General features: G+C 38.6%; 1 protein-coding gene across 13 annotated transcripts in view; it reads right to left on the bottom strand.

Annotated features, from left to right (window-relative positions):
- The window catches only part of LOC139809751 (protein muscleblind), a 404,286-nt gene that overhangs the window by 48,541 nt on the left and 331,566 nt on the right, over positions 1-24,179 (bottom strand). For 10 of the 13 annotated variants that reach the window (XR_011731166.1, XR_011731169.1, XR_011731168.1 and 7 more), the window contains 2 exons: positions 2,282-2,458; positions 895-975 (listed from right to left, as the gene is read on the bottom strand). Coding sequence is in view for 5 of the 13 variants with exons in the window: in XM_071772902.1 (XP_071629003.1) it covers positions 895-975; positions 2,282-2,458 (258 nt within the window). In the remaining 8 variants the exon portion in view is untranslated. The remainder of the gene's footprint in view (positions 1-894; positions 976-2,281; positions 2,459-24,179) is intronic. The other 3 variants (XR_011731167.1, XR_011731173.1, XR_011731172.1) reach the window with 1 other exon arrangement.

A 24,179-nucleotide genomic window follows, 5' to 3' on the forward strand; every position in this document is an offset into this window, starting at 1 on the left:
TTTTGCAGCGAGAGCTGGCTCCCAGAAGCGAAGGCAGGTAATTTCAAGCGCATCCGAACGAGCAGAATACTCGTTCCTTCTTCTCAAAAGCCTCTGGTACCCTGGGAGCTTTCGTCGTTGTAAAAAAGCTTTCGGAAACGCGGCCAGGTAATTGTTGGAAAATATTAACTAAGCAATATTTACGCTCAGACATCAGCGCATCGTCATATTTTTTTCAAAATATTCTAGGAAACAAAGATTTCATTACCAATATTAAATTGAAATATTGTAAGATCAATAATATTTCCAATTCTGAAATTACCATGCCTCGCATCCCTTTCCTTCGTCTCTTTGACTCTCATAAGTTTCATTCTTATTATATTAAAAAAAATCTAACAATTTTCGTATTTAAATATTTGCTATTATAATATTAAACGTAAAATATGAAATATTTTCAAGAGAAAGAAGAAATATTCGTCGTTTTCAGAGCCAAAGAACGCGAAAATGTTTTAATTAGCCGTAATACTTCATGCTCTTCTCTTCTACAGGAAAACTTTTCGAAAACATATACAAATTTTCTTTCCTCAATAAACAAACAAAACATCTTGTAAATGCATGCAATTAAGTTATTGACTTACTATGCGGCGCGCTTTTAAAATAAAAATTTAAGCTGTCGTACGAACGCTTACTAATTACAGGCGCATCGCTTGAATGACTATAGTGGATGTAAACTTATGAAAGTAATTTATTTCGCATGAAAATGTTGCAAACTGAAAATAAGTACATATTTACTGTCTCTTCCAATGATAAATTGGAGTCATAGGTAAATGACGAACATTTTTACATCCATTTTTAGCCAACGTGGCATTAAAATTAACTAAAAATTAGTGGAAGCCAACCAAAACCAAGAGTTACCATAAAGGCGTGAGTAGCGAGAAGTTGCTGCTGGATTTGCTGTTGAAGGTGATGGTGTGGTGCCGGAGGTGCCGGGGCCTCCTGTTCACCAATGACGTAATTGGAGAACACACCAACAATCAACCACAACCACGTGAGCCACAGCGGCAAACATAGGGGACAGACAGGCAGTCATAGTATAGGATTCGATGTCACGTAGCAACGAATATGAATGTATATCATGAGTAAAAAAAAAAGAGAACAAGGAGGGCAAACGTTAATAACGAGAGGTTATTATTCCTTTAATTAAAAACAAAATAGTGATAATCTCGCGTGTGTACGTACATACATACAAACGCACGCGGGAACAGGAAGATTCAGAAAAACAAAAAAAAACGCGGAGAAGTTTCCTCGTCGTCGTGGTCGTCGAAGATTTATTCGGGTCGATCAAAATTATCCGAGCGTCGTGTCAACGATACACGCGATGTCGCGTGAAATTTTGAAGAACCGGCGAAACTTTCCCGCGCTCAAACGCTATTGTTTGGGAGTTCCGCGTTTGTACTTTTCTCGTAATTAACGAGCCTCTCCCGTTGAATGATAAATACAGTACGAAAAATGTTCGCGATGAGAATCTAACATGTCTACACAAGGACTCTTAACTTACGTTTCGTGTCCTTTAGAAATTATTTACGAAAGAGTTCTTGAATCAAAAGTATATTTAAATATCTCGAATTACCGATACTTGTAATTCAAAAATAATTAAAAAATTCGTGATGTAAAAATAATAATAAAAATAAAAATCACGAGTGTCATCATAATTTCAAAAGAGGCCGTAATATAAAGTAATAAGATTAAGAATTACCTATCGTATCAGAAAGATTCAATTCTACAAATTGACTGTCTATCAAAATATGTGGATAAGTCAGGTTTTACTCTAGGAAGTAAGGATGACACTGACCAAGAACATGCGACGTGCTAAACTTTAATTCTTAAAAACTTTGTCTGTTGGTGCAATATCCGCAAGAAGGAACGCAGGTAAATATGGACGGCGAAGTGCTACGCTTACATATATGACTCGAGCCTTACCGGAAAAAGCTTGTAAAATGTTTTTAATTTAAAGTAATATACGAGATTGCGTACGCATACACACACAAACAAGCTACTACGTTCATAGCATCTATAGCTTCAAATTTCTTAGTAACGACAGTAAATATGAAAAGAAAGCTTAAATACTACGCCGTCGATAATCTACGCAGCGTTGCTTATCAAAAAAGATATAATCTAGTGATAACCCTCGACTAAACACAGACAAAATCCATATATTATACGGTCGTGGTAAAAGAAAGTGTGTGAATGTGTGGATAGCAGAAGAAGTGGTGCAACGATGGTGTTAATTTGTTGGACATACCACTGTGGGTACCTGTCCGGGCACGAGAGGCTGACCCGGCGTGAGGCCCTGCTGAATTTGCTGCATCAGCGCGTTTTTCAGCGCTAAGTGGTTGCGCCCGTTTATCAAGAGTTGGTCCTTCAGATGCTGTGGGGGATGGAAATACTTGCAAGGTGGTTTCTCTCGGTTACACCGGCCCTGAAACAAAAATGCAGAACGTGTTAAAGCTACTATCGTTTTGTGATAATATATAATACTATTGCAATAAGTAAACATTAATTGTTGTAATCGTACACACAGAGAACATAGCTACTACTAGAGAAAATTCTTCTTAGTAAATAGCTCGAAAAATGAAAATGAGTGATGAAAATGAATCTCATATATTCAATTCACTAATTTCTAATAAGATTATTGTAATCCAATTATTTTTGAAATTATTTGATTATAAACCAATATCCTTAATTGATATTGGTTCATAAATCAAATTAGATAAAGGAGTAATTTTAAACATCATGTTATTTGCTGAATTTCTTCCTAGTTCACTTCCGTCAAACGACACAAAATTATTCCAGTGTTACCCCAACAATTAATATTGAAAGCGATATCGACTATAAATGTATTAATAATGAAATTGGATGAGGGGTTGCAAAATATAATACTCGATATTCAATGTCATTGCGAACATAATAATTGATGAGATATCTGATATTCGTACCAATAATACCATATTATTATAATAACGCAGATAATTTCGCGACGCCACATGATTCATTACTCTTATATCTACATATATAACGGATGCAACGTTATCTTTAGCGAAATTACGCATAATACAAGTTTTCACCTATAATTTAGCTAAAGCTAAAAGAGAAACACAAACGCGTATAAATGGTTCATAATGTGACTAATATTTGAAAACCTATCGTCCACTCTTCATATCGAATTCTCGTTTACTTTACTTATCTCTCTTTCTATCCTCCTCACCCGGCCTGTCCTTCTCATAATTTGGGTGTTGAGACGAACTGTAACGCGGTTTATGAGGTAAGTTGAGGGTGCAAGGCTGGAATACGGAAATGGCACGAAGAGGCGAGAAAGTGGAAGAAGCATGCCGTCGAGAATGCCGAGCCGGGTCTCGGAAAGAGACTCGTGGCGGAGAAACGGAAGCCCGCGGGAAATGAAGGAAGGAAGGGTAGACGGGACGAAGAGAGAGGTCGCGCCTGGTGTCGCGGTGGTACTATAATTAGACCTTAACAATATTAGTTCAGGTAAGACGTCTATATAGAACGCCTATATAGAACCGGGTGGTGGCCACCGCCAGCCGCCTGTGCTTTCTTACGGAAATCCAGTGGCTTTCGGTAATAGTGCCTTGCGAGCGTAAACTCCGTCAGAGACAGAGGGGTTGGCAACAGTTTGGGCGGCCAAGGGGGAAGCAGTGGGTCGTGTTGGTGGTATAGCGTCGGCGGGACGAACGCTCAAATATCGCCTAATTAAGCATTCGAGAGTTTCGAGGAATAATGTGTAGGTACCCGCCACGAGAAAGTTTCGACCCATTGAGAGGAAATGCTCCGCCCTCTTCATCGTCTTCGCCATCGTCACCGCCGCCGCGCCGCGCCGTTCTCCGTTCTCCGCGTCGCCGTCGTCGCGCTCCCCGGGAGCCGACCTCTCGTTGACATGGGGCGGTTTAAGCTCGACTAATTGCACGAGACAAGATTCGAGCGTTTGCTCTTGCACAAGCTACATGACGTATACAACGCGTGCCGACATCTGTATCGGCGGCTTTGACGTTGATAATATTTGTTTCTTTTCACGAACAGTTGTTTTCGACGTGTCTATCGTGCTTTTATTTTTAATATAATTAACTAACCAAAATAATCCTTTAAGCTAGCTAGATAAAAGTCTTCATTTTTTTGTACAAACTTAGCATTAAAGATACGTTAAAAGTATATAATTCAAAATTCAAAAAATCCGAAAAAGGTAAAAAGAAGAAGATAAATGGAATGTTCGGAGCGAACAAATTGATACACAATATTTTAAAAAGTTTAGCATTTCGAGAAGAGCTCAGAAAAAAATAGTTTTTTAATATATACATATACATACATTTAATTGTATAATTGTCCTGATATAAATAATAATAATAATAATAATCAGTATTTTATTTATCAAATATGCCAATAAATATCGTAATAATGCACATAAATATAGTTTCGGGATGCTTAAGCTCTATATTCTAGATGGTGCCAACTAGTAAGGGCACTATTAAAGTTGATTTAAAGGGGCTACTGATAAGAAACAGCATTCTCTGGGGTGCTGTGCGAAACGCTCCCCTCTAATTTTAATAAAACTTTAATGATATTTAGAGGATCTCCGCGGAAACGGATAGCCTCGTAAATTTCATACATAATGATGTAATATCTCACGAATCTTTTAATGACCGAATTGTTTCGGCCTTACACGAATTTAATTTTAATGCTGATCTATATTATTCCAAATAAAAATTTTCTTTAAAAATCAGGATTAGCAAACGTAATTGCGTTTCTCACTAATAAATTTTACCTATATTAAAAATCAATTCACAATCATTTCACAAGAAAGATGTTACGTATAATATTTACTATCAAAATGCAAGTTCCAAGCAATAACTGTTCTTTAAATTTTAAACATATATATTCACATTTAATTATGATATTAAATTACGCACATTGACATCTGAATGTAATCATATCACCCTTATTTTACATTTTGATATATGCAGTTAAATGTAAATTTAAATAGATCACAAAATATATACCTAATCACAATAAAAATTGCAACTGCATTTATTAACATTTATTAAGCAAAATTATTTCTTTTTTATAATAAGCATTTCAATAGTAAGCACCAAAAATGTATTATCTGATAATGTGTGTGTGTATTACCAAAAAAATTTACTAATTCAGAGTTGATAATCCATGATAAGCACTGATGCCTTAGGTAAAATTGCTATAAAAGTAGCAATTTGACATTTCAGACAAACAAATACAATTTACGACGTTAGTGCTCGTGCGCTGTTTAAAAGTTCACAACGCGTAGAGAATATTGGAGAAGGCATTCCTCTGGTTCTGAAAATATAAACGAGTATGAACCTGATACCTACACAGAGTATAAACCTGAGATAATTCCCAATATTCGATTTCATGCTTATCCGCTTGGATGAATAGTCCAACATAAGGCAGCATACAAAGGAAGCTTTATTTTCACGTTGCCGATTCGGAGAAGGTATTAATCTTATTACGTCCTAAGACGACGCAATAACTTCTGAGTCACGTAGCAACAAAATCCTGCTTTCAAAACTAATCTTATACAATCTTAGACAAACATAGCTTAACTATATTTCCCCGACGTCATTATTTTTTCAATTAATCAAGATTTGTATAGAAAAATATTACGATTTCTGAACGGTCTTCTTGAAGCTAATTTATAAGGCTAATAAACATATGAACAAACTGATTATCAGCATTATATGTTAATTTAATTATTGCATATTTTGTGCAAAAATATTTAAATTAAAATGGTTATTGTTAAATGAAAATTATGAAAAGTATACTTTTTGTGTTATTCTAAAGCTTGATATTGAGCTATTGCAGTAATATTCGTTCATATAAATTTATAATGTTTATACAACTGGTAGCATACTGCACTTGTATCACATAATTCCAATTAAGCTACAAATACCATTTTTTTGTTATATAATGGGAAGAATATGAAGTTGAGAAGGTTAGAAGACGCGAAAAAAAATCCAATTGATATAGAGGCAGTAAATAATCTTCAGCAGTTCGTTTTCTTGATAACTCATCGGCGCGAAACGAGCAGGTGTGGTAAAGCCAAAAAATGCTTCCAGTCGACTCGTACGAGCGCAACGGAGAAACTTCTGTGCCTTCATTGTTTCAGTCTTCCGGCATTACAAAAGAAACGCCGTGGATGGAGGTGGTCGGAGGCTCGAGACCGACTCAATTACAGTCGCTGAGCGACGCGATAATTGGGATCAAGATTGATTGTCTTCCTTCCTTTCGCCCTGACCTCCTACAAATACAAACTACCCGAGACGTACATTTTCTTTTATCCCGTCTCACATAAATAAACCAGTGCGGAAAACAAAACGTTATTCGTCCAGACGGGATATGGCTCTAACCAAAAATCTTTTCTTATTTTGCGCTCAACTTTATAGCATGGAACGAACCTATATATTTCAGTAATTAAGTATTCACCAGCAGAATTGAAATTAAATCAATCTAGATATATGTTGTGTTGACATACATTGGAAAAAAGATTTTATTTTAATCTAAAAATAATATGGGACATATCCGTCAAGTTCACTAATTAATTTGTTTTATAATATAATCACAATTTCACAAAATTTTGCTTCGATTTAATATAAGAAGAAATATAGCTCATTGCAGTTAATGAATCAAGTGCTTATTAATAGAACAGATTCGTTGATGTACATCGTAATTACATCAAAAATAGTGCAAAACGGCATACTTGTTCGATGTTAGCGTCATCCATTGGGGGAGCCAAGCGACATAAAAAATTTTATTGGCATCGATATCCGGCTCAAAATTACGAGGCTCACATATAAGAAGTATGATAGTAAACCGCGCAATAATGATTCGTCGTCGCGTGAGAGCACTCGGATCGTTTTTCCCATCTAGCTGCGTGGAAAAAAACCTACGCGAAGACATCCGCGAAAACGCCTCGATGACAGGGGCGCAGGAGGGAAAAAACAGGAGGGTGGTGCTGGGGCGGGCTTGTGGGATGGTTGCTCACTTCATGACGGCGGGAGGTCGATGTCGAGCAACCTTTTTCACCTCGATAAAGCCCTGTCGTTGAAGGTGGCCGACGAGCACGATCCTTCAGACCCGGGCTAACCCCGTTTTATAACCTCTCACCCATCTTACCCCCGTCAGCTCCCTGTCGCAGCCTTACCGCGCAACGGGAGCACACCGAGTGGGAAAGAACGTGTTCTCGCTGCTGAAATGAGCGTCGCAGATAGAATGATAGAGAGAAACTATGAGAACCGAGAGGGAGAGAGGGAAAGAAGAAGGAGCAGAGAAAAAGAAATTGGGTGGATAAGAGGTGCGAAGGGGGACGAGGGTGTCGACGGGTGTACGCCATCCACCCGTTGAGCCGTTGCAAGGGCTGCAAGACGGGTGAGCGAGATTACTAGGATTTGCGCGTAGATTTGCATATCGATTTTCCCGGTGGAACAGTGTCGTATGGCGGCGAGGGCCCGCACACGATTTACCTTAATTTCGCTCTGTGGGAGGTATCTGCCACATTAGCCCGGTGGTTGTAGCTTAAACACGGCTGTTTCATGACACGGCGATGTCATTTCGGATCGCGCGGCGACTCGAAATTACCAGTGGTAACTCCCGAAGAAACGCGGGCGGGTCTTAACCTAGGGTTAAGAGACGGAATTTTTCAGAAAAAAAGAAGACCATCTCCGCTCGCACATCCGATACGCTACACAACCTTGATTTTCTTGATACCATGTTCTTTTTAAACAAAGAAAGACGTATATTTTACATTATTTATCTTTTGCATTAAACTTCAATTTAATAGCATTATGAAATAGAATTACTATCTGTCAGTTAGGGTATAAGTTTGTCAGGAATGTACGTAAAATTAGAAAGCAGTGTATGATTCGTCTAAGAACAAGTGTGGATTGTTGAACGAAAAACTGTTGAGGGTATAACAATGCTACGAGGCAAAAAAATAAAAAAGAATTGACAAGAAAAGTTTCTTCGTTAATTAACTTCAGAGAGCGATTGCATACAACGCCGCATACAGCGTAAACTAGCTCTGTAGGTACAAGAAAGTCTAACCGCGCTCGCTTATTCCGCAATATAACCCTTTCACAGCGGCCAGTATCATAATCGGATCAACTACGAAGAAGCACCGAAGATATCGAGACAAGACTGCGAGACGTAACCGACGGATATTGGTGCGATGATAGGCCAGATTGAGAGGAACTTTGTTATCTGGATTACTTAGGGGAGTAGAAAAACATGGCATTGTTCCCCGATCGAATTTACAGTATCTATATACATATATATATATATATATATATATATATATATGTATGTATACATATATAAACTGTAAAGATGACTGCTGTTCGAGAATAAACGCGAAAACCTTTTTCGTGGATATTTTACTATTACGCGTCTTCCACATCTTTATGGATGTCACATGAACAAATGCGCATACATATGTATAATATGACTTATCGTATTGCATAAAAACGCAATCGCAATGCTGGCAATCATAAAATAAAAACGCATCGGCAAGAATAACCGTTCAGTAACCAGATCAAAGATTTTATCCATAGCAGTAATAGCTTATAAGTAAATTAAAGTCATCTAATGCAATCACGAAATATCTAATTAATAACTTTTTATTAAAAACTTACATTATTTTGTTAGAAAAATGATTTAATATACGAGCTTTGTTTAGTTTCCGTGCGCGATCTCGCAGCGTGATTTGTATTATCCGGCAAATATCCGTCCCTGTTTAATTCCCGTAAGAATCCGGGATAGCCGAACGGGGACTGGCGCATCAGTATCAGTAAGAGAGGGAACCGCCGGTGAAAGCCGATTGCGGGCATCGCAAAAAAGCTTGCGCCCAGGGAAACGAGTTTTAGCGGGATTTCGCATTGCGGAAGAGAGACAACGGCTGCATACCTATATCACCTCTCGCGCGAGGATCCGGATGGCGCGCGCGAGAGAGAGAGAGAGAGAGAGAGAGAGAGAGAGAGAGAGAGAGAGAGAGACGAGAGAGAGAGAGACGAGAGAGAGAGAGAGAGAGAGAGAGAGAGAGAGAGAGAGAGAGAGAGAGAGAGAGAGAGAGAGAGAGAGAGAGAGAGAGAGAGAGAGAGAGAGAGAGAGAGAGAGAGACGAGACGAGACGAGACGAGAGGGATAATGAATCGAGCGAAAGAGTCGATGATGCGCGGTCAGTAAGTCGACGAAAGGTAGAGAATTGGCGAGGTCGAAGTAGACCTCCATACGTATGTCCTCTCCACCTGGGTTAGGTTTGTCACGCTCCGACCCGAGGCTTTGCGGTCGCGACTACCGCCTACCGCCGGCAAACCTCGCGCCTATACTCACTCGAGTTGTTTCCCTCGCTCGTTCGACGCTCTTAACCCGCCGAGGTTGGCGAGGATCCGGATGGCCCGCAGCCGACGTCCCACGTCCCGCGCTCTCACGGACAATGTGTTTTAGCTAAGGTGAGCCGGCCGGTTAATTCGAAAAGTGGCGGCTCTCTTTCTCTACCTCTACGTTCCTCCGCGCGCGCGTATCCGCCCTCTTCTCACCCTATCCCCCCTTCACTCCACCCGCGGCCCGCGGCTGCGACCGTCTTGGAGAACCGCCCGGATGTCGAGAGAAAGCCGGACCAAATGACATTAGGGGTCTCGTTTCATTACGGCGACGGACGTGAAAGCACAGCTGAGTCAGTGGCTATACCCCTGGTGTATAAAAGGAAGTCCGTTCTCCTCCCTTTGTTTTTTTACTCCGCTTCCTCACCGTCCTCCTCTTTTCTTCCTGTAGATCTTTACGGCGTTACGGAACAATTTTCTTTTTGTTTCGAGCATTTTCATTACTTATATCTCTCTTCATTGTGATTTCAACGTTTGTGCTGAACGGAAGACAAACGGGGGACTCTGGTCTCCTTCCCAAAGCATTATCGAAATCACGCGATAAAAAGTTTTTTTAGAATATGTGAGATTTCGGAAATTATAAAGAACAACAATTATCTCACTCTATTACATCAATAAACTTTAATTACAAACAATTATAGACAAAGTAGCTTGTTATTTTTTGCACTGAGCATTAAATGTGAGAATTTGAAATAGATAAGAAATAGAATATTATTTCTCAATTTAGTTTAAATAGTGTGGTAATTCTTTTGTGAGTTCTCCCAAAATTAATTGTATCATAAATACAAATAAACTCTCTCGTGGTCAACTCCGATTATTCTCGAATTTGGTTATTTCCTAGATAAATTCGACAATAGTTTAACAAAACTGTAATTTTTGAGGCATAAAAGTGAAAATATTATAAAATAAATATTACAAATAAGATGAGGGATGAGTTTTTTTAAACTCCTTAAAAAGGATCTCGATGAGAGTGAGCATTGTGCACGATTGAAATAAATGCTTCTTTCACCTTGTTATACGCAGTGCGTTATTATTTTTGCATTCGGTCGTTCGGCCATCTTGAAAAGTCCTTGCAATATTTAATCCAACGGAAAAAATATTACCTTCAGTAAAGTATTTTGAACTTTTTAACTTTCAATGTTAAGTGCCTTCGCAATTGCGAATGCCTCAATTCTGATATAGAAAGTCGCCATTCTTCTTAATTCAACATCTGTAAGTTAAATGAAGTAGACGCGAGAGAAACGTCCGCAATTAGATGAGGTTTACTCGAAAAAAAATAGCGTTAAACAAATTAACGTCTCCAGCTGACGTAATGCTTTCACAGTCGTTTAATTTAACGTTGTCCGCGCGCCCCCGCAATACACGGTGGTATTTCGCAGTCGCGAAGTTCTATTTCCGAGACGCAGCGCGACAGTTAACGACGTGACATTATTAACGGTACTCGCTCGCAAACGCCGGAACGCCTCTCGGCTAAATTAGCGGACGAGCGGGCGTCTTCTCCCGCGGAAATTTCACCGTGATCAACGTTGACGTAGCGCGCACCATTCGCGTGTCATTCCGGCGACGCTTTCACACGGTACATATTAATGAGTAAAAGTTAATCCTCGATACCCGAGCCATCCTTTATGTAGATCACGAACTCTATTAGGTGGTGTCTGTAGAATCCTGTGATGCCGTCTATATTAGTTTCAGATCTCCTAAGAGCGCGTGCCGCAGCCGAGAGTTCTGACGCAATTCTTAGAGGAACTTATACACGTTGCACGTATGTCATTGCGTTGGATGGCACAGTATGCGGTACATGGTAATAGGACTGCTCGGATCGGCATATGAAGTGCGTATTACAGAGAACGAAGCATAACTATGTATATCTAATCTGCTTCGCGAAGATATCAGATGCGATATATGTCTGCATTCTAAATATATCTGCGAATTATTATTCTTTAATTTCGATCGCGTGCAGTCGTGGAGTGGATTTTGATTGAGTTAATGATTGCACACACCTGACACATTGCATTCTTTATTAAGTTATTTTTAGAACTCATCATCGTCATTTGTCTCAAATTGTTGCTCATTATTATGCCGTAAATATTTTGAAGATATTTCTTATTTTTATTTTGGTAATGTTTTATTTTGACTTTAAATTAAGAAAGTTTTAATTATTAATTGTTAAAAAATATGAATAATGTCAGATTTATAACAAACTATTTTATAACTTAAATATATAGATAGTGGGAAATATTTCTACCTATAAATTATAAAGCGTCATTGATTGTTCCAATATCAAAATAATGATATTATTTTGACATTGGCTAATCCAATTGAAAATAATGAAATTGTGTGACCGTGTAATTCAGCACGCCACATTATGTGACAGATGATCGCCGTTTCGACACGTCAATATCGATGCACGATTATAAATACTAATTAAGAGCGCAAGCGAATCTTGATGGACAGCTGTTGCGGCTGCAATTGCATTGGAAACGTCATCCAGAGCGGTCGATAGGAAGTGCCCGTGCATGTGCGTCGCGTAATATTCCGCGTACGCGTATAATTGCAGCTCAAACGGAAGCGCGGAAGCACAGAAATCAAACACGCATTCCGAAACTGTATTCGCTTTGCGCGAGAGACAAAATTCGATCGATGATTTTTTAATGCGCGTAATCGGATTTCACCATGGTGTGGTGCGAGCTGATATTTACGATTTACCATTGTTACATATTGAGGGGACATAGTTCAAACATTTTCCGAAACGGTTTTTTTTTTATTTTCCGTTTGTACACGTTGAGTAAGTTCGCGCTGCGGCAAATAATGACTGATACCCGTAATACCGTCATTCAAACGGTTTGAAAATATCGATACTGTACGTGTGTTTCATAAAATTCGGATCTATTTCGAGTTTACATGACAAATTGCGAAAGCAAATTCGTGTAAATAACATTTAAAAAAAAAGAAGTATATCTATCTATTAAACTAACAAATACATAAAATCTTAGTAAAATTAAACTATTAATTTAAACGTTTCATCAAATTTAATAAATTTCTTATCTCTGCTTAAAATCCGCTATGACATAAGCAGTAATAGCAATGATACAAAGTGTAGATCAGCATTTGATAATTATTATTAGACGTATTTGTTGAATATAATATAATGGCGTTATCATATCGTCTCATTGATAATAGAATACATATCTGCATATACATATATCTTTTTTTTGGTGAGCTGAAAGCACTAGCCATTATTGTTCCCACTGGACTATTTGCGCAATAAATTTACTTGCTGGTCACGATGGCACTTTCTTCGCGCAATCCATGAATGTTGTGCTCTGATTGTCGTTAGATCGACAATTTAACAAGACAATTCTCCGAGTGTGAGTTATCGTTTAATGAACGCCTCTTCGACTTCGGAGTGTTGAAGTGCTCTAGACTCTAGTGCAGCGTCCGGAGCTGGTCTTACCACTTGAGCAAAGGGCTGCTAACCCTCGATTTTCTCAATCCCTTCTCTCGCCCTTTCATCCTCTATCTCACTTTCTCTCTCTCTCTCTCTCTCTCTCTCTCTCTCTCTCTCTCTCTCTCTCTCTCTCTCTCTCTCTCTCTCTCTCTCTTTCTCTCTCTATTTCACGAGCTCCGCACAACTGGCCTTTTCCTGCTCCTACATGCTCGCGCCAACTTCTCCCGTTAACCGAGCCAGAGGAATTACGATAATTTGCAGAAGAGAACAAGGAAGGAGAAACTGGCGGTCAGGTAGAGAAAGAAGCAGATAGAAGGAGCTCGAAGGAAAAGAGGGTGCTCGGAGGTTCGAGTTTTTAGCCGTTTGATTCGTCAGCACAATTAAACGAATTAATAGGCGCTGCTTCGCTCGTTCAGCTTTCTCCTTCTCCGTTCCACCATTTAATCCGCTATCCACTGATTACAATCCTTTTCTCAACAATCCGTGGTAACAATCACAGTTTGCAAGACACATTGATTACCGGCGACCCAAATGATCAGTTGTTTATCAAGGAAAACCAATTGTGATTTTTTTTTCTAGATTTCTGAAAATCTAAAGTTTGATAAAAATATAACAAATCAAGAAAATAATGAAAGATATATACAATATTTATAGTGTTATATTAAAATTGAAGTTATTAACACTGATTTGATTATCACAATAATGAGTAATAAAGTTGGATTACATCACAATAATATAATTCAACAATGCAAATAATTTTCTCTCTCTCTACGAAAGTAACAGAACTTACGAATAGATGCACAAATTTATTTTCGTCAATTAATTTAGTTCGTTAATCGCCATTTATTCAAGAAATTGAGATTTTAAATTATATGTTTGCAATCTTAAAAGATGCCGTTTATTTATGAAATGGCAAACGCGACGCGATCTAGGCCATCGTGAAAAATTTCAACGTGCTTGTTTTGGCAGCGACAAGTGACTGGAAGCTGGTCCGTGACAGAATAACAATTTCGCGAATTAGATAGATCAAAGGGAATAAAGTTCGACGGTGATCCAGGCGGAAAGAAAACCGAGACGGAGGAAGGATGAAGATGCGGAAGAGAGAAGAGCAACGTAGTACGAGCGCGAAAGCGGGGCCCGCTCAAAGGCGAAGAAAATTTTCCCGAGTTCTAAGTGATAGAAAAAAAGAGACATTAGAAGGCACGGCGTGCCACTCGCAGCACTCGTTTCTATGATGCCTGCTCTTACGCCGCTCCCTCGATCTTTCTCTCTCCCTCTCTCTCGCGCTTACTCTTGCCACTCACCCTCGACTCTCTTTCTTCCGTCATCCATCGCGCTAAGAGTCTTGCTGAACATCAAAGGCATTGCACGGCTCTCTCTCTCGCGTGCACGATAAAATATAGACATAATGTACCAAAGGCAAACCACTAAGCCTCCCGCTCTGCGAAAGCCCTGATTCAAATCGGGCTCGACGTGACACGATAATTATTGCTCGCCCTCCTTAACCTTCTCGTGAGAGTAAATTTGTCCCTTTCGTGCAATAACTGCATACAGTCATACGGAACGTTGTACCGATTGCGATATTAGAGTTCTATATCTCAAACTTCCATAATAATTATCTTTCGAAAACAATATATTAAATCAGAAATTTTTAAAGTCATCGTAAAATTTATTTCACTAATAGATGCAATTATCTTAATTAAGATCCAAAAATAAAATATCAGAAAGTCAACAAAATTACTCGCAGATAATGTACTGTTTTTTGAATAAAATAACTTCTAAAGTTAAATTACTATACACATGTTTGTATATGTGGCATATTATCCCATACTACACATGGGTGGGTAATATGCCACTTTGCAACACTTTTGTATTTCTTCCTTTTTAATATAGTAACCAATCAAAATATTTCATTAAAACCATATATAAATAACAGATAAAAGAAGAAAAAAGAAGACCAGTATGCAAAGATACCTCAAAAAGAAAGAGAAATAGGAAAAAAATCATATTTTTCTTAAGTGTGGCATATTCCCTCGAGTTACCCTAACTTTTCTGACGTGTAATTCTCTTTTACTTCGTAAATAAAAATTTTAACATACCCGGGAAAAAATATTTCATTTTACCTCAGTCTATGGATAAAATAAAATTCTCTTTCCTGATATAGAAAGTTTTATAGAAAATTTCATTTTATTGTGATAAAAACATGATAATACACGTACAAAAAATAAACATAAGTATGTAAAAATATAATAGATATGTACGCGAATGCGCGAAATACTTGGTACACGGGAATTAAGAATTTATTGCTATTAGCAAATCGGATTTCGAATAAATGCGACGTGCAAAAGTAAACAAAGTGTATTACCCTCCGGCTATTATCGGGGCCATTAATCGATAATGGAACGCATTACACGCGGCGTTACACAGCATAATAAAATTTTATAACGTATATTCATCGAATTGACCAACACGTCCCACACGGCGCAATGTAATTTCGCCGTCGCGCATAGCGCGCGAGCGCTCGGGGCTCTCGCACGTGCACGCGCGCATGCACGCACGCACACGTGCGCACGCACGTTTACACTTATAAATTCGTGACGTGCACGCGGCACAATGTCGCCTAATATGCATGTAAATCACAGTGGTGCGTAGAAACCGCCGGTTGCGGTTCAATCTCGAGTTGCGGCGCGACTCACGCCGTTCGCTTACAAATTCATGTGATTTTCTACGGTGATTACCGGCGATGCCTCCCCTGCGAATCGGCCTATCATTTTTTATCGGCGTCTCGCATCGCGGATTACATCCCTCTCTTTCTCGCGCTCTCTCTCGCTGCGATAAATATTTAACGCCCGGTCCGGCCCGATCGTGCGCTTGCAGCCGTTCCCAAAACCGCGGCGGCCGGCGCGATTTATCGCGTTAAACAATCGCGATCGACATTGTTGCGTCGTTCCGAGATAGAAAGCGTACATCACGCCTCGAGCAATCGGCCAAACGCGAATTTTCGAATCTATCGGATCTGCGCTTCTCTGCCGGCGTTTAGAAGCGCATTACATACGTTCGGCTGGCTTCATATCGGCCCCCACGGTACATTGATTTAATCCCCGATTCTATATAGAGTTGCGCGCGGCCGTGCGGCTATATCGCGTTGAGAATATAGCAGGGAAAAAAAAGCGATTTCACCAATGTTCGTTATGCGCCTTCGATCGAGATTACCTGACCGAAGCGGATGGAATCTGACGACAAATCGCGAATAATGAGAGCGCGGAAATAATGAATCTCTCTGTTTCGACAATATTATACGCATTCGACCGGCAACCTCAATCTTTCTGAATTCGTGACAGAGAAGCAATTATACAAAATTAAGTTATAGAAATATTTTCAGACAGTCAAAAGTTAAGATAAGAGTTTCTAAAGTATAATTATCATATGGATATATAATTTTTATTTAGAAAACTATTTTTTTGCAGAGATTATTCCAATTTTCGAGTTGCTATGGTTTGTATTTATACGTTGCATTTGTCACAAATTAATTATCATGCTTCAGTTATATATAAAATAAAAAAAAGTGGAATATCATTAGCTGCATATTTGTGTGATAAATTCCTAACAATAGTTACGTTGCAATACTTTTCACAATACACAATTTTTATGTGACATAAAAAAAAACATAGATGCAAACTATTTACATGGATTAAATAAAATGATATTTTTTTATAACGTAAAAAAACTTAAATTATTTTTAAAAAATAGCTATTTAAAGTTTGCTCATCATTGCTCGAAACAGGCATCAATTGCGTATAGATAAAACGAATGATAAAAAATGAAATTACACATCGGTTAGCAAACAGAGATTTCTATTGTTTATAAAATTTAATCACGACACTTGACATCGCGGTATTTGACTTTTGACGCGATAAAATACGCAAAAAATTCCGGAATACAAGAATCGTAACGCATCCGGCCATCCGCGCGTGGCACGAATAAAAAAAAGAAAAAAGCTATTATAAAAGTGTAATTCGACGCCGCAAAAGTGCGGCTTTTGTATCGCAATCACGGCATTTCCGCTGTCATCGGAAACACAAAATCTGCCAGTACCGTTTCCAGCAAAAAGTGCGGGATTTGAATATCATACCAGTGTCTATAAAAGCTAAATCACCTCGGTGATGATTAAGAATCACTTCTTTTGCTATTTGTTCGTGTTAGACACTGTTCGGTCCTGGCAAAACATCGTAACAATCGTTACAATTCAACGTATCCTATAATGGCGTCCGGTTAGAGCTAATCGATCATGAACGCATTGCATTTTCTAGGACAAAAGCGTAAAACGGCGAAAATGTGAAAAATCGGCGAGTCACGAGGATGCTCGTTTTTCAAAATATATGGAGATTATCGCTGTCTATTTCGCAAAGAAAAATGAGTAGCACGATAGGGGAAGATATATTACTCATTCGCGTGCTCTAATTTTTATGAAATATTGGGCAAAGATATTTCGACAGTTTGGTATGTACGTAGAGCTTATAAAAGGTACGATTTGACAAAAAATTAAAAAAAGAAATTCAATGTAGGAATGAATAACGTAGAAATGATTCCGGAAAGATTTAGAACAGCTGTAATATAAGCTCCTAAATGTCGCTCCTTCCTCCAAGGACGAACGTTGGCGATTTGGCGACGCAAATAAGGACATAAGCCGTCTGACTTGTCAAATGGACCAGAGCGTCATTTTCGGATGACGAATAAGGCCAATCTGCCGTGTCGGATGTGATTTGCTTCGATGAACGGATACTAGAAGCGGAAAGCGGAAATCAGACGGCAATGTCGCGTGAAAGCTACTCTTGCGTGAATCGTCGTGCCATCTTGTTATCCAAAGCAATTACTTATTTTTTATGCGCCAAAATAATATAGGTAGTCCTTTGGGCTATTCCTTAAGTTCTTGTTGAAAATCCGAAAATTTCAAATTCTTCCAAGCAAGAGCTATTACATCAAATTTCATTTAAAGCTATTCTACATGTTAGCAACAATATAAACATCTAAATACATATCTGAAATTGTATTTAGAAAGCCAAACTAATATTTCGAGATTAAAAAATTGTTGGTTTTTTTAAATATTTAAAGTCCAACGGAAATTAAAGTACCTTTTTTAACCTTTGCTATTATAAAAACTGAAAAGTCGAACAATTTTTTGCTTTTTCATCGTTTGTCTTCCGTAATTAATTGAAAAATCAGCTAATTATGGTATAAACTCAATAATCCCTTCTACTAATATATAAAGTTTAAAATATCAAAGTAGATCATGCTGTTGTTATAATCACGTCTTAATAAACGTCATGCGATCGAAGACTTAAAAATTTGCAATTTACGTCAATGAGATAAGCAGTTTATGACAGTGACGCATTAATGATTTCCGCGAAGCCGATCTGTTAACGTAACGGATATACTACGGTAATAACCCAAAGCTATGATGATGGAGTTCATCACCTGGTCACCAGCTGTTGTCCACCACTGCCTCGCCCGGGCAAATGCACATCGCAAATAGCCGACCGAATTTTCGAAAGTTGAAGTACCTCTAGCTGTTCTCGGAATTACATTATATACCAACGAAATTCTATCTCTGAGATTCGAAGAAACAAGTCAGCGAAATATAACGAATAATATAATAACGTGAAATTAATATCGTTTCCACGCGTTAAAATGCCAGAGAGAGAGAGAGAGAGGGAGAGAGAGAGAGAGAGGGAGAGAGAGAGAAAATCTTAACAAGGAGATGAAATTGAAATTTGTCATTGAAACGCGACAATTAATACGCGATATTATAGAAATAAATAGTATTTTCGGAAACATTGGATATCAAATTAAATAAAGCAGCTAAATACATGTTTCAGCTCCAAAATAATTGTAATTTTAATACGGATTATTCTTCCGTGACGCGTTCTAGTTACTATCTTTATGAGGAAGGCCATACGAATGTAGAAACGTGCCGGGCACCCATGCGTAAAACAGCACTTTTGCATATCAAATTCGCGTTGTGTGCGACTCGTGGCTCATTCAGTTTCCTATTCATACGCTGTTTCGGTATACACAGAGAGAGAGCGAGAGAGCAAGAACACGGCGGACGCAGAGACCATCCACCGGCGTGAAATACTGAACAATCGTGTTCGCGCAGTTTGCCTACGAGAGATCCAGGTGCATGGCCACCTGCTGCTGTTGCCACCGCCGTTACCCTCGAAATTCGCGATTCGCAAGACAGGCGAAACATTGCCGGCCGGAAGCCGACGGAGAGGGGTCCTAGACAATGCCGCTCCGTTTCCGGGAGCCGGCACGACTGCTTTAACACGCTCCGCTTTTGCTCCGTGTCTGGCAAGAGACAACGCGGGGCCGTGCGCTCAAGATTTATTCGAATACGCGAAAGTAGAGAATCGGGTCGAGAGATGTTTTTGAAATGTAAATATATTGGATCAACCGTGTCGTCCGGAAATGAGAGAAACTCGCCAGATTTTCCTCTATTCATTACGTTTATGGAATTCCTCTAAATTGTATATAATATGAATTTATACACGACATATTTTCTAGAAGAGCAATACAATAAAATATTTAGTATGACATTCGAATAATCAAACGCTCGGTGAAACGTTTGATTATTCGAGTAATATAAATAAAATCACAAAACGAAAATAAACATTCCATACATATAATACCTATATGTATATCAATTTACACAAGCAAGTTTATATAGATATATGTTTCTACAATATATCCATAATTTCAGCAATTCTACAAATGTATAGAAATGTCGGCGTAACATTGTGTCTTAACAATAGAAGATAACATACCCAGTCATTCCGAAGTATATATTCGGTGTTCTCGAAACTCCTCGAAAGCCCTAGATGATATAAAGCACAGAAAGAAAGCAGTCTCACCACGAGATAGTTATGTTAAGAAAAATATTTGAACTAGCAAGTTCTTCTTCAAGAAATCGAAAAATAGAAGAAAAGGAAATTGAAGAAAACTATTAAATAATCGTTGATTTTTGTTTTGTTGTATTCATGGAATATTATATAATAAATTATTGTCCTTGACTTCAAAATAATAATAATTCGATTATTGGAATGAAAGATAAAATCACAGTTTCTATTAGATAACAAAAGAGTAAAGCCAATTTATAATCTAGGATGTCAATCTTAATCACTTATCATAGTCATTGTCTTAATCATCTTAATCATTCCACTTTTTCAATATTCTTTCTTAATCTTGACGTCGCATTACGTCATATAGGCTAGTCATATTAGACATCAAACCTTCCAATTAATCTTCCCAGTGCATCTTCCCTTGCAACCACCATGAATCGCTTTGATTTGAGGGATTTTGCCCGCAACGAGATGTATATAATAAAATTCGTCTCAAATAAATTTTAAGGCCTAAAAACAGCGAAAAACTAAGACTATTTCAAAAAGTCAAAATTTTTTGCTTATATAACTACAAACTAAAGAAAAATAATCTAAAAAATCGATTGCACCATGAAAAGTATTCTTTGTAGTTCTCAGATAATGTGTGATTTTTAGGGGATTTTTAATTATATTTTAAATGACGGGAAAAAATCATCGGCGCAACATAAAAAAAACGACGAAATCGAGGGTTTTCGGGATCCGAATCTCGGAGTTTGATGGCGCGTGCAAGCTAAACGACTGACTTGACAATAAATGTTGTTCAGATCATTATTGTAGATAATTTTACGCTCTACAAAAAAAGTACGTATAGTTAGTAACCCTATCTTGCTTAGTTTTCGAGATATTTGAGAAAAAATATTAAAAATCGCATTTTTTGTTGATAATATTGTTAATAACTTTTTATTCCACGGTAATTTTGCAAAGCAAAATAAATCCTACTTATAGTACCTCAAATCAAAGCGATTCATGGTGGTTGCAATCTGGGAAGATTAATTGGAAGGTTAACCCCCTAAATTTGTCTAATATGACTGGCCTAATATTACAGTAACGTCCTTTGTTAACAATTGAATAATGCAACCACAAGATTTCTCGGAGTCTCAGAGATGGATAAAGAATACCGATGCATATATATATGCGCAATATAAAGAGACTTCATTGACACAGAGTAATAATAAAATTGTTTCGTGACGCGCGCATGGGAGTTATAACGGAAGGCAGAACACGTGATCTCAGGCGCATACAGCTGCGAAATCGCGCGACTAAAAATGTATCACTCCGGTTGAGATAAGCTTCTCCACTATTGGGCCGGGCCCCGGGTCGTAAGTCACCCCGTGGCGTCATCGCATCGTAAAATATTTTCAATTCCTCGAAAATAACTCGAGTATTCGCAGCACGCGTGGCATCGTTCTGGATACACTTTGTTCGCGTTTTATTCATGGCATCGTAAATCACCCCGAGCCTGCGCCACGTCCCCCCTCTCCCTTCCCTCGACTCGTCCTCCAGCCTCTCCGAACTCCCTCCTCCCTCCCTCCCCCTTGCAACGCAACTGCGTTACCATGTAAATGTTGTGCAATTAGTCATGGAAACTTTGTCACGTGTAAGTTACGGCACAGTGCTGGAACCCCGTTCTTCAAATTTACGGGAGTTTCCGGAGTACTTGAAAATAAGGGAGAAGACCGTTAAAACGAGGTTAGAGGCGACGACGAGCCGTCGCGAGCTGTCGTGGCGAGATTTTTAACCGAATTACTTTCAGAGCGAGATCCTACTCGCGTTCACCAACGTCGCTCGTCTATCGCTTTTTTTTTCTTTACCGCAAGAAAGAGATGAAAAGGCCCGCGCCGGATAGAGACAGAGGAGGGCAACGAAAGAAAGCACAAAATTACTAACGACACATGCTGGCCCTCGACGAATCTCGCGAGAATACTCTCGGCGTACCCCTTTGTAAGGATCTCAAAGAGAAAAGGGCTGAAACGGGCGAGCAAGCTCCCATTGTTTCGATGCCACGTCGCCACCTTCCGTCCACCATTATTCGCTTTCGCGGCGCGAACAAACGTTATTGCTTATTAAAGCGATCGCGCCTCTCTTATTTGAAAATCCAGCAAACGAAAAGCATGGATATATACGTAGAACGGATTATTACTGTATAATAATGATCGCTAGGTTGGTACGTGAAATTACTTACAAGAGTTATCTAGCACAAAAAACGTAAACGTACTGCTTTGGGCTATTCAAGTATGGAAACTAAGGAAGAGTAATAATAAACGCAAAGCTGCACGTAAAACAAGACAGGACATCTTATGTGATTTTCAGTCTTCCGTAGTGAGAATGAACAAGAAGTACGGAGAAAACATAAATACGAGGTTCTCTTTAAACTAAAAACAAAATAAAGACATTATTCTTCACGTTAGAGTTGAGAATTAAAAGCACAAAAGTTGATGATTTACATAATATCAGTACTATATAAAACTGTAGAATAATCAAACTAGGACACGTAAAAAGTTTTAAAAATATCTTGTCTTTCAATATGTATTAAAATATTAAAAATTATATCATATTACTGATATGATATACTTTTACTGATCACGGACCAGTTAAATGAACGCCCAAATTCGCAAAAAACTTATTTCATCTTTATCGTGAATCGATTCTCTTGTAAAATTGGACGTCTCAAATTATTCGTTCGGTCCGCAAACTGGGACGCATGAAATAAGAAATTTCAAGGAGCTTTAAACTAATATAAGCTTAATGGCGGACGAAGCAGTCGTGTCCTTTGTGCAGAAGTAGAATCGGTAAAGTTCCACGTGGTACGACCGCACGTGGGGGTTTCGTGGGTGCACGTAAGTACTCGGGGTAGATTGCGTCAAGGTAGGAAGACATTCGGTCGCCATAGTTCCGCTAGTCTCTAAAAGGGAACCAAGTGGAAAGGCTAGTTCTCTCGGATCCGTCGTGTGAGTGCATCTACACATTTACGTAACTATACTGCCTTATGCCCGACGACTATCCGCGCGAGCGTCTCTCTCTCTCTCTCTCTCTCTCTCTCTCTCTCTCTCTCTCTCTCTCTCTCTCTCTCTCTCTCTCTCTCTCTCTTTCTCTCTCTCTCTCTCTCTCTCTCTCTCTCTCTCTCTCTCTCTCTCTCTCTCTCTCTCTCTCTCTCTCTCGCCCCCTCTCTCGTCTCTCTCTCTCTCTCTCTCTCTCTCTTCTTTCTCTCTCTGTCTCTCTCTCTCTCTCTCTCTCTCTCTCTCTCTCTCTCTCTCTCTCTCTCTCTCTCTCTCTCTCTCTCTCTCTCTCCTTCTATCTCTCTCTTTCTCTATCTATCTATCTCTCTCTCCCTTTCTCTCGTTTTGCCTAAGCGCGAGCTATTAGAGTAGATCCCTGCGAATTTGCACGTGGTCGAAACCGCGAAGTTCCTGCGAAAGCAAATCCGGAGTAAATCGACTGCTTAATCGAGTGACGTGAAATTTGAATAAAGTCTCGGGATCCGATAAATACGGAGTGCGCCGCGCCGCGCGAGTTTCCTCGTCGATTCGAATTATCGGTGCGATAAGATCGCCGATGGTAAAGCAAATCCAGCAAAAATTCCGAGTACGGCGTTCTAACACGAACACCTTCAAAACGCAATTTAATTGCTTTGGAAGATAGTCATTATAGCGACATGAACCAATCAAAAAGCGAATGAAACAGCACCGTACAAAATTTACAATTGAAGCACTTAAACGGTTAAGGTGATCCTAAAGCCGTGATCCTAGCCGGTTTTTTCCAATTTTTTTCTTAGCACTAATCTTTTAATTGGCTTTATAGAAATGCAAAATTCTTGTCTAGAATTAAAGTACGCATCAAAATCTAGGTCATGGTGGTCGAATTTATATGTGGTGGTCGTCACGTATAACAAAAAATATTAATTTTTTTTCGTTTTCGATATAAATTCGACCACCATGACCTAGATTTTGATGCGTACTTTAATTCTAGACAAGAATTTTGCATTTCTATAAAGCCAATTAAAAGATTAGTGCTAAGAAAAAAACTGAAAAAAACCGGCTAGGATCACGGCTTTAGGATCACCTTAAGAATAATTTTGAGAAAAAAATACTGTGTAATAATATAAAATAATTTAACTAAAAATAAAAATTTATTATAATAGATGTTGCTTGTATTATACATTTCCGCTGCTCGTCTTGTATTTTATTTTCGCGATACAAACTGCGAGTTATAAAGTTATTTATCTTTTTAAACTGTCATTATTATTATATTACCGTTCAATTCTTATCAACGCTATGAGTATATAATTAATATCAAATTATTTATGAGACTAATTATAGCTTAGCTATATCTATTCCATTAT

This window comes from Temnothorax longispinosus, chromosome 3 (assembly GCF_030848805.1).
Source record: "Temnothorax longispinosus isolate EJ_2023e chromosome 3, Tlon_JGU_v1, whole genome shotgun sequence".
Classification (NCBI taxonomy): domain Eukaryota; kingdom Metazoa; phylum Arthropoda; class Insecta; order Hymenoptera; family Formicidae; genus Temnothorax; species Temnothorax longispinosus.